General features: G+C 45.3%; 1 protein-coding gene across 1 annotated transcript; it reads right to left on the reverse strand.

Annotated features, from left to right (window-relative positions):
- Positions 1-418: 418 nt before the first annotated feature.
- Positions 419-10,532, reverse strand: LOC112430007 (sterile alpha motif domain-containing protein 3-like). Its single transcript, XM_076886456.1, has 8 exons — positions 10,440-10,532; positions 3,114-3,309; positions 2,786-2,944; positions 2,540-2,627; positions 1,519-1,725; positions 1,083-1,254; positions 880-959; positions 419-775 (listed from the first exon to the last, which is right to left on the reverse strand). Exons 2-8 carry the CDS (start codon positions 3,260-3,262, stop codon positions 479-481), a joined length of 1,152 nt encoding a protein of 383 aa, XP_076742571.1. The 5' UTR covers positions 3,263-3,309; positions 10,440-10,532; the 3' UTR covers positions 419-478.
- Positions 10,533-11,536: the final 1,004 nt, after the last annotated feature.

Here is an 11,536-nt window from a genome sequence, read left to right on the forward strand (position 1 = left end):
TTCCTATATTTTTCCTCTCAAGATTTGAAAAATTGAAGATACAAAGTCAAAAATACTTGTCACATTTATTACCTTCTTAAATACATTGCTTAACTGTTACATACAAACTGTTATCAACAGAGTATGTGTCATAAGCTGCAACATCAATTTCCTGTCCAGGTTTTAGCAACGTCCATTCACTATCAACTCTAACACTGTATGAATGAAAATGGTTGTCATATAACAGAGGAATGAGAATTTTTCCACAAAAGACCCACATTGTGTCAATATTAACACAACACCTGTTCTCTGTGTTTCCTATACACATGTCGTCTGAAAGATTCATATTTTTTGAAGGAAGAACAGCAGTCACTGAGTCCACAGGTTATATCAAAATTGGCATCATGGGAATGAATAAGTCCTGTGTGCTGCATAAGCTTTGTCAAACTAAAGGTTCTTCTGCCACATTTGGAGCACTGATATGGCTGAGGCATGGTGGTCAATACAGAAGATTTATTTGTCTGGTGACTGTGATTGGCAGAGGCCGGTCCTCACCCTCATCTATTTTCACAATGTACTTTTGGAGAAAAATCAGGGTGTTCTTCAGATGTTTTGGATAAGCAAGGTTGAAGACAAAATACAAGCAGAAAGAAGAGATGATTCCTTCAAAAATACACGAGCTTCTGCACACTTCACTGCCATCCAACTTCACAATGTTTGGAGCGCTTCTGGAGAACACTGGTTTCCAGTCTTCATGAAGTAGCTGAACAGTTGGATAGGGGGTTTTAGGATGAACCTTTGAAGTCAAAAAAGAAGGTAGAGGAAAGCAATATATTAGTCTCTTAACAAAAGATACATTTGTTTTCCTTTTATATAGACTAAATATTTTAATACACACACCTCTCCAAGTATGACAAAGAGATCCAGTTTCTCCTTGAAGACGTATGGCAGGAATAAAAGTGCAGCCCTTGTGTCAAGATCTGCCAAAAAACAACAAAACACAAGATCACCCATGCATTTTATCTGGCATTTCCAGTTACCTATAAAAATTATATAAAATGGAAGCCTTGAAGTTAAAAAAAAAAAAAAAAAAAAGCAAATACCCGGTAGGTCATCAGTGAGAGCCTCCTCTCTTGCATCAAGGTAGAGCTGGTAGAGTGGGGTTTTCCCTTGTGTAAGGTCAATCACCTTTGCTGCAACACATGAGAGCCCTTCACGAAATCGCTGGCTTACATTACCCGTTGTTGGTTGGATCCACCCGAGTTCGTTGCACAGCTACAAGTAAAAAATTCATTTTCAGTACAAAATAACAGTGTATGAAAATGAAATAATCTAAAGTTGATATTAATTATGTATGGTGCTGCATAATTATTTTTTTTATAGAATTTAACAACAATACTGTAAGAAGTTACATGAACATACAAAAAAAGGAAAGAGGGACAGATGAAGAAAACAAGGTCAAGGGCAAATAAAATTTACTACTATAAACATGTTAAATGTGACAGCTATTTCCAAGTTCAATTCAGCTTTCTGACTTACACCAGTAGGCATCCCTAAGAAGGGGTACTTCTTCAACACATCCTCCACAGGCATACCATTTGCAATTTCTTTCTGCCGCCAAGCAAACGTTTGCTGCACACGGTTATGAACCACCATGGTATCTGGTTGCATCTTCTGACATTGGCACTGTAAGACCTTTAAGTGGGCGTCTATGGATAATAAATCCTCTCCTTGGACGCATGGTCCCTTGAAAGAAAGCAAGAGTGAGAAGAGAAAGTCAAAACAGATTAGAAACCCAACATAAGACTAAATATACAATTAGAGCTGACACGATCTGTGCATCACAAAGAACTCGTATCGGTTAAAGTTAACCGATACCATGAACCAATATTTAAAATATGGAAACTCTGAAATAATTTCACATAAAATCTTAATTGTTAACTTGAAATTTTAGTTTTGGAGTCATATTTAAAAAATTTTTTTTTTTTTTTTAATCTAGTTCACCCTCTTTTAGCACCTTCTAATTAATAATATTTTGTGAGGTAGAAGTATTAGCATTGGTACTTTGTATTAGCAAGTGCTCTAATCCAAGTATTGGTATTGTTTCGGTTTGAAAAAAAAGGGGTACAGTTGCATCCCTAATCCTTAGTTTTAGATGTAATAACAGAGGCAAGAACATTTTATAGCTCAAGATGTCCCTCACACCAACCTGACAAACATTTCTCTGACTTGTTCATTGACATTTATTAGGCTGCCCTCTCCTCGTAGAACCAAACTTCTCCTTACAACGCCTCACTGCCTCACTGTCGACTAGTGGTGCCCGCTCTGATTTGAATTTACGTCTCAAAGACATATGCCATGTGTGCTTGTTGAACAGAAACATAAGTTACTGTAAAAACAATCTACACAAAATACACCCAACAAAGAATCAGTAAACATACTTCATACAAACCTACTGAGAGGCTACAGATTGTCTTACTAACAAAACAAGATTGAAAAAAGCTTCACTTTTACTTTGTAATCTTGAAGGAACCTTATGCAAATTTTAAATTTAACTTACATAACCATTTCCCTCACGATCCTTGAGGAAAGGATACTTCATTACCAGCGTCTTCACAGCTTGCACATATTCAGAATTTGTGGGATACCTGTAATATCAGAAGAAACATAAGTGTTAGAGCAACTGCTGACAAACAAACTTTATCAAGTGTCAGTTATTGTTTCTTAGTAACGTAGCGTTTATTTTCAATATGACAGATTCAGCTTTTTCTAAAGCAACAAGCTAACATTACCCTGATTAACTTACATAGTATACTGTGCCACAGCTTCATATAGAACTCTGATTATTGTGTGTCTGTCCCTTGGATTTTTATGGCACGGTTCTTTGTTGTCCAGTTTTAGTTGGAGATTTTTGGGAAATCTTGGAATTTCAAAAGAGGCTGGTAGTCTCAAAGTATTTTCATTGCTGTGAAAACAGTTAAGCGTTTGTTTTTATTGCATGAATTGAAGTATAAAACACTACAGTAACAATACATATGGTAGAAACAATGATCATATTAACTAAATCCTAAAAGTGCATAACGGCCAACATGTATGTTTCAGACATACTAACTTCATTATAAATAAGAAAATACCTTATTGAAGTTGACGAAGTAGATGGTTGCCAGTCTTCTGGAGAGACAGTCTGTAGAGTCAGCGTCACTGAAGATTCCTTCATCCTTGACACAAATTGGTTGAATTTAACCTGCTTTTTGAAGGATCCTTGGAAAAGGTATGCAACCATAGTCTCAGTAAGACCGCAGTCAACTGTGTCACCATCAACCTCATTGTCTGCAAGATAAATGGTAGTACAAACTCTAAATTCCATGTAAGAATATTTATCACCACATTTTTACATGGGTAAAAACCGTATATCACACACATTAAAACCTTTTGTACAACTTCTTTCAGTTCAAAGAAATATTCATTTAAAAAAATCAGTAAATAAAATAAAATAAAGCAAATCTTTAGAGTGAATCCTCTTGATATGCAAAGTTTTCATTTTTAAATTTAGATGTTTGTTTGGGACTACTGGACACAGGAGAGCAGAGTCTGAGCATGCTTTTGTGCCCTTTCACGTTTGGAAGAAAAAAAAAGACTAGAATGCTGTAATTTGTTAATATTCACTACTAAGGTGACTCCTTTCTCCAGATTTCCGACAGTTTCTGCCGTCTGTTCTTTCAGACCGATTACTTATAGCGATAACACCCGCAGGACCGTATTACAATCTCAGATTACATGCTGAAAAAGTTCCCACATTGCTTAAAACGCGACTATCAAACCCCAGCTGCGACACCCTTGTTATATTTTAAACAAGTGCGATGTTAAGATATTTCCTTTAGACGTTATATTCAGCCGCCCATGTGTGTTGATAGCCTTGGAATGGATGTAAAAACGTGATTTTATTAAACCATTAATTAGAGCTGGGCGATAGAACGATAACGATATGTATCGCGATATAACTTTTACTCGATAGAGAAATTAAGCTATCGCGATAGACCTCGCCGCTCTTGTCCTCTTAAAAAAAAAAAAAAAAAAAGATCAGCCAATCCAAATTAAGTAGCGCAGAGCCGAACCAATCACAGCCGCAGCGTCACGTCGCGTGACTTGTAACGTACAGCACAAGTGCCAAGCCGCACGTGTGTTTGTTTGGGAAGCAGCCAGCGGGTAATGGAGGAAATGAGTGTGCCGACTAGAAAAATCAACCGAGCGTGACCGAAGAGAAAACAGATGATGGTTCCAACGCCGAAGAGATTGTCGAACGGAAGAGCCATAGAAGTTCCGTAGTGTGAAGGTATTTCGGCTATTTCAAGTCTGACAAAAAACAGAGTAGCGTGCACTGTAAATTGTGCCGAAAGCAAGTCTGGAAATACAATGAACTGGTGCATGCGTCACACTGTGCGCCACGTTATTGTTTCGGTGAAATGAATTTCTACAATACTGTTAATTCTACTCTCTGCAGTGTTTAAATGCTTACATATACACACAGTTACTGTCCCTCCACACTTACGACTCGGTTCTGCTTCTATGCCCCAGCTTTGTTTACTTTTTCCCACCGAGGCTTCTAGACTTCTGATTGGCCAATATTTCTGCACGGTTAGGAATCTAGCGCCACCTGCTGCTTTGGCATGTTCATAGCAGCGTTTTCCTTTATTTCTGCCTTTATGTGTGGACGGGATTATTTTTTAAAACGAAAACGGAAAATCTCCGTTTTCAAAAATACCCGTGTACGTGTGGACGTAGCCTCAGTCTCTGACTGGAAGCGCTAATTCGTCATTCGGCTTTTGTCAGACTAAAGTAACTGTTACAACTGTTTGAAAAGCTCAGCTATACAACAAGGAGAGATTGAGAATTTCCTTTTAGTTCTCAGTTTATTTGATATTGACAAAAGTTAGTCAGTTTTGTCTGTTCTTCTGTAAAACAAACTAAGATTTATTTTTAGAATTAATATTTTGTTTCTAAGTGGAATTGACAATTTAGTAGTGTCATGGTCCTGGGCCATGTTGGCCCAGTGTTCTTAGTTTTCTTGTATTTTTGTGTTCAGTTCCCTGTTTAGGTTCTGTTTCCTGAGTTGCCCTATTATGTGGTTCCCTGTGTGCTTTCCCTTTGTGACTCTCACCCCCCGTGTGCCCCTCTATGTATTCATGAGCCCTTGTCCCCTTTCGTGTTTTATTCCATGTTTTCCCCAGCCTGTTATGTCTGTGTTCTCCCCGTGCTCTCTCCTCTTGTCTGAACCTCTGTACTTCCTGTTTTACTTTGACAGTCTCTCGTCAGTATGCGTCATGTTGTGTTCACTCCTGCCCTGTCTCGTTATGATTATCTGTGTCAGCTGTGTTCCCCGTGTGCTCCCACTTCCCTCGTTAACCCTCTGTGTATTTCTGTCTGCGTCTCCCTCTGTTCAGTGTGACGTCGTCCCTCATGTTGTGTGGATCTCCCTGTGTCTCTCTACGTATGTTAGTTTACTTTTCCCAGTTTAGTTTTGTATTTCCCATGTTCTGCCTTTCCAGCATTAAAGCTGTGATTTTGAGTTCATCCCCGTGTCTGCGAGTTTTGCGTTTGGGTCCTCCTCCTGCCTGCCACACAGCCGAGCCTTGACAGTACGACGTCACCAGTAATGGACCCAGCAAACTCCCTACGGAACCGGCAGCGAGCAGACCCCGCCTTCCCTAACGAGAGGAGAAGGCAGGAGGCTCGGCATGCCCGGGAGCGCGAGTCTGCCTTCTATGGGACTCGATTGGCTCTAGGTGGGCCGCGCAGCCTCCAAACTGCAAACGCTGCTGCTTTTTCCCCACACCGTCCCACGGTAAGAAGAGTTGGAGGAGTCAGCCTATCGCCTGCCACAACTCCTCCGGCATTTTCGACTTCTGGTTCGCCTCTCCGGTCGCCGCCCACGTCCCGCGCAAAGAAGAGGGTTACTCGGCGGTCGGGGAGTGGTTTCGAGCCGACGACAAACGGCCTTACCCCGCTGCAGGCTTTTGCGCTCTACCTGGGACTTCCGCGCTCAGAGCTGCACAAGCTCCCTGTCTCTCCGGCGCAGCCTGGTTCGTCATCGGCTCAGCCAGCCGACATCACCGAAGTGCCTGCGCCCACTGCCTCGGGAACTCACGGCACAGTTCCCGGGAAAACACGACGCTCACGCCGTCGCCACTCTAAAGCTACTGAGCAAGCTCCGGTGGTGAGTGAATCTGACTGCTTTTTCCATGCGAGTTCCAAGCCCGACCGTCTCGGACAGTATTCGTTTTCTGAGTCCGCTGTTTTTCACGTCCGTAACTCACCAGAGAAGAACAAAAAGGTTGAATATGACTGTGTTTCTAGGCCTCATACTGTTTCTACGTTCGCCTCCGCTTCTATTACGCACGAGACTGAGTTCATTACCCCCCCAGAGACTGCTGTTCATGCTAAATTAAAGAATCCTGGCACTATAAGCCCCGTGCGCGTCATCCCTGAGGCCATTAACTCTGGGTCTGTTAATTCTGGTCCTGCAGTGCCTACCCTCACGCCCGTGTTTGAGAGCGACTATGTTTCCTGTGCTCCTCCCAGGTCAGCAGCAATTAACTCACAGACAGATTATTTCACCGTAGAGAAGCAAAAGACCGTTTTTGAGCCGCATACTTGTGAACAGCACTGTGAAGTTAACAGTTCTGCGGTCTCTGTACCTGCTGAGTGTGAGACTGTGAGTGGTGTGTCTCCACTCCTGGACTATGCTGCTCCCCAACCTGTATATTTAGAAACGGTCTGTGTGAATGCTCCTGTGTCCATAACGGATCCCTTTGTGCCCGGTATTACAGACTCTGACTCTGCTAAACCTGGATCTTCCTGTGCAATGACTGTTTTAGAGACTGCTACTCCTAAGATGGACAGCTTAAGGCCTACAGAGTCGCTAGGAGTGGCTCGCCATGAATCTCTGTTAGCCGCCCGGCCCGAAGCTCAGTCGCCACCTCCACCACATTCAGCCTCGCTTCCCATAGCACAGTCACATCCACAGCCTGACTTACTACAAACCTTATTTCAATCCTTAGCCCAGTCAATAGCTCAGTTGGTAGAGGAATCATCGGCCTTATCGTCAGCTCGGTTTCCAACTTTACAACCATCACTGCAGTCTCCAGTGTCCCCAGTGCAGTCCCCAGTGCAGTCCCCAGTGCAGTCCCCAGTGCAGTCCCCAGTGCAGTCCCCAGTGCAGTCCCCAGTAGCACAGTCACCCACTCAACCACCAGCACCACAACCGTCACTACCTCTAGTTCATTCCCCTGTGGAGTCATTAACTCCACCACCTACTCCACTCTCACCACCACCGTTACTACAGACATCAGCTCAGGTCCCCGTGTGTCCGGCAGCTCAGGTCCCCGTGTGTCCGGCAGCTCAGGTCCCCGTGTGTCCGGCAGCTCAACTCGCACCTGAACCTTTGGCCCAGTTCCCCGTAGCAGTGCGGTTTTTTAGCCAGCTTAACATTCAGCCAGGGGTCCCAAACCTCTCTGGCTCTACATCAGCTCCTGCTGGGAGCTCGGATGAGCTCATCCAGGACTCCGCGGCTCCCACGCCGCCATCTACCTCGTCCGCTGGGGGTTCCAGTGAGCCCGGCCAGCACCTCCTCGTCTCCGCTGGAGGGTCCGAGGGGCCCGTTCAGCCTCCTGTCTCCGCTGGAGGGTCCGAGGGGCCCGTTCAGCCTCCTGTCTCCGCTGGAGGGTCCGAGGGGCCCGTTCAGCCTCCTGTCTCCGCTGGAGGGTCCGAGGGGCCCGTTCAGCCTCACGCCGCATCAGCTGGAGGGCCCGAGGAGCCTGTCCAGCCGCCATCTGCGACCGCCTCGTCATCGCCTGGCCCGGCTACATCCGCCTGTGCTTCTGCTACGCCTGGGCCAGCCTCTGCCTGTGCTTCTGCAACCTCGCCTGGCCCGGCCTCAGCCTCTGCAACCTCGCCTGGCCCGGCCTCAGCCTCTGCAACCTCGCCTGGCCCGGCCTCAGCCTCTGCAACCTCGCCTGGCCCGGCCTCAGCCTCCTCAGAGCCTTCGTCTGCTGCAGCCTCCTCAGAGCCTTCGTCTGCTGCAGCCTCCTCAGAGCCTTCGTCTGCTGCAGCCTCCTCCTCAGCTGCTTCGTCTGCTGCAGCCTCCTCCTCAGCTGCTTCGTCTGGTCCAGCATCCTCCTCAGCTGCTTCGTCTGGTCCAGCATCCTCCTCAGCTGCTTCGTCTGGTCCAGCATCCTCCTCAGCTGCCTCGTCTGGTCCAGCATCCTCCTCAGCTGCCTCGTCTGGTCCAGCATCCTCCTCAGCTGCCTCGTCTGGTCCAGCATCCTCCTCAGCTGCCTCGTCTGGTCCAGCATCCTCCTCAGCTGCCTCGTCTGGTCCAGCATCCTCCTCAGCTGCCTCGTCTGGTCCAGCATCCTCCTCAGCTGCCTCGTCTGGTCCAGCATCCTCATCAGCTGCCTCGTCTGGTCCAGCATCCTCATCAGCTGCCTCGTCTGGTCCAGCATCCTCATCAGCTGCCTCGTCTGGTCCAGCATCCTCATCAGCTGCCTCGTCTGGTCCAGCATCCTCCGCTTCTGCCTCGTCTGGCCCTGCGCCCACCAGGCCATGGCCAGCACGCCTGAGACTGGAGGGCCGCCGCTGCCTTCCGCGCGGTCGGCCCCCTGAACTGCTCCGTCGTCTCCTTCGCCGCCGCCGCTGCCTTCCGCGCGGCCGGCCCCCTGAACTGCTCCGTCGTCTCCTTCGCCGCCGCCGCTGCCTTCCGCGCGGCCGGCCTCCTGAACTGCTCCGTCGTCTCCTTCGCCGCCGCCGCTGCCTTCCGCGCGGCCGGCCTCCTGAACTGCTCCGTCGTCTCCTTCGCCGCCGCCGTTGCCTTGCGCGCGGCCGGCCTCCTGAACTGTTTCCACGTCGCCACCGTTGCCTTGCGCATGGCCGGCCTCCTGAACTGTTTCCACGTCGCCGCCGTTGCCTTCCGCACGGTCGGCCTCCTGAACTGTTTCCACGTCTCCGCCGTTGCCTTCCGCACGGTCGGCCCCCTGAACTGCTCTGTGTTTGGGTTATTTTCTTGGGCTCCGGTGTTTGCTGTGCTCTTTTGTTTTCTGTTCAGAGCCCTCCGTCCTGGGCCCCCGCCGCCCGCCCTGGGTTGTTTTCTGTTTGGTTTTGTTTTTCTGTGTTTGGGCTGTCTGGAGCCGGCCCTTGAGGGGGGGGTACTGTCATGGTCCTGGGCCATGTTGGCCCAGTGTTCTTAGTTTTCTTGTATTTTTGTGTTCAGTTCCCTGTTTAGGTTCTGTTTCCTGAGTTGCCCTATTATGTGGTTCCCTGTGTGCTTTCCCTTTGTGACTCTCACCCCCCGTGTGCCCCTCTATGTATTCATGAGCCCTTGTCCCCTTTCGTGTTTTATTCCATGTTTTCCCCAGCCTGTTATGTCTGTGTTCTCCCCGTGCTCTCTCCTCTTGTCTGAACCTCTGTACTTCCTGTTTTACTTTGACAGTCTCTCGTCAGTATGCGTCATGTTGTGTTCACTCCTGCCCTGTCTCGTTATGATTATCTGTGTCAGCTGTGTTCCCCGTGTGCTCCCACTTCCCTCGTTAACCCTCTGTGTATTTCTGTCTGCGTCTCCCTCTGTTCAGTGTGACGTCGTCCCTCATGTTGTGTGGATCTCCCTGTGTCTCTCTACGTATGTTAGTTTACTTTTCCCAGTTTAGTTTTGTATTTCCCATGTTCTGCCTTTCCAGCATTAAAGCTGTGATTTTGAGTTCATCCCCGTGTCTGCGAGTTTTGCGTTTGGGTCCTCCTCCTGCCTGCCACACAGCCGAGCCTTGACAAGTAGTCTGTTTTGTTTGTTCTATTTTGAAACTTAAACGCTTTAGCGGCTGCCTTTTGTGTAGTTTGCAATATTTGCCTTTATTTATCTGAAAAAGTCTCATGTTCCTTAAGTACATCTACCCTGTTGAACTTATTATGGGAAATAAATATTTAAATAAAAACAAGCTGCTGATTATTTCACATTTTACTTGTGAGCAACGGCACATTTAAATCTTACAAATATAGTTATTTGGCTTATATCGTGATAGATATCGTTATCGCCTGAAATGAAAAAAACATATCGTGATATGAAAAAATCTCATATCGCCCAGCTCTACCATTAATACACTAACGGTAAACTGCATTCAGCTACCAGGGAATCAAATTTCGCGCCATTCCGCTGCGCAGGGGTTACCGAACCCATAGACTGTGGCCGAACCACATATATAAGTTCAAACTTATACAAATACTATGTGTACACATTTTTCATTTTTCAGAACTGTGACCTCAACTTTACACATGAAACGTTTGTAAAAACGTTTGTAAAAAGAGATAATTTGAGCTAAGAGAGTGCCGAAACTAGCTAAATTGCTAATATACGTTAAGCTAGGCTAAACCAATAATTAGTAATTACGCTACATTTTTCTTTAAATAAAACTTACCTCTGAAATGCTGAGCTTCAGCTTCGGTGACATCTAAGCCCCACTCTTGTATTTTTGTTAAGAGTTCCTTGGTTGAAAGTGAACAGAGCACACCAGGACTTGCAAGTTCATAATCCATCTCCCTCCGTTGATAAAACAAAATGGCACCTGCTGCATTTACAGAAAATTCTAGAATCCACCAGCTATTCGTTGAGTTTCTTCTTCTACTTTTGGTTTGATGTTGTGAGGATGGGCTCAACTCGCACTCCGAGTTCAATAAGGGTGCTTTTTTGCAATTCATCCAAAGAGTTATACTTTAAAAAAAACACTCTCTTAAAAAATTTTTTAAATGCATTTTTACTTTTTTTTCTTTCAAATAAATTCATTGTTCTTAAAGCAGCTTAAAAATAAGGGGGGGGGGGGGGGTACAGGGAATACAAAAACAACAACAGCAATGAAAATAATAAAAAATAAAAACACTAAAATATATGCTTATATCAATACAGTTGCAAATAAATTACTGTCAAAAAGAATAAAAAACAAAAAACCTCTAATCAAAAAGAGCTTAATCAACCTGTACTTTATCTTTTGAAAGAATGGGTACAAATAAGTACTTTTCACAATTAAGGAACATGTATGTACCTTTCAGACGCTAAAAAAGGTACAGATAGTTACCCCGAGGTCCAATATTTGTCCTTAGACTGTATTAATGTCATTTTTGTACCTTGGGGCACAGTAATGTACCCCTTCCGTACCCCTATTTCTGACTGTGTAAGAAACCCAAAACGTGCAACTTTTAAAGGTGTATGAGTGATAAATCCAATACTCTAATGAAGCCTTAATTAACTGCCGCTTATGTATCAGCCATAACAGTGTTTGAACAAAGTTCCTGTGGAAACATCTGTCAGCAGACTTGAACTCAAATTTAATGAGCTGCACATTCGATTAGTTGCACTCTCTAAATATGTAATTTCCTTCCTGCTAAAGGGACAAGAGCTCTTCTACTAAGTTAAGTTCAAGACGATTACAGGAAAACACTAAAGGTCACACAATTAATCGTAATCTGTTTTGTGAAATCACGCTGAGAGATATATTGAGCATTTTTGAAAATATTTTAA

Source organism: Maylandia zebra, linkage group LG7, assembly GCF_041146795.1.
Source record: "Maylandia zebra isolate NMK-2024a linkage group LG7, Mzebra_GT3a, whole genome shotgun sequence".
NCBI lineage: Eukaryota > Metazoa > Chordata > Actinopteri > Cichliformes > Cichlidae > Maylandia > Maylandia zebra.

Bases quoted from the DNA above. Each gene is read 5' to 3' on its own strand.
- LOC112430007 (XM_076886456.1), bottom strand. From the start codon at position 3,262: ATGGTTGCATACCTTTTCCAAGGATCCTTCAAAAAGCAGGTTAAATTC. The intron at 2,945-3,113 runs GTATTTTCTTAT...CTGTTTTCACAG, and splicing joins ACTTCGTCAACTTCAATAAG to CAATGAAAATACTTTGAGAC. The intron at 1,726-2,539 runs GTAAGTTAAATT...CTTTCTTTCAAG, and splicing joins ATCGTGAGGGAAATGGTTAT to GGACCATGCGTCCAAGGAGA.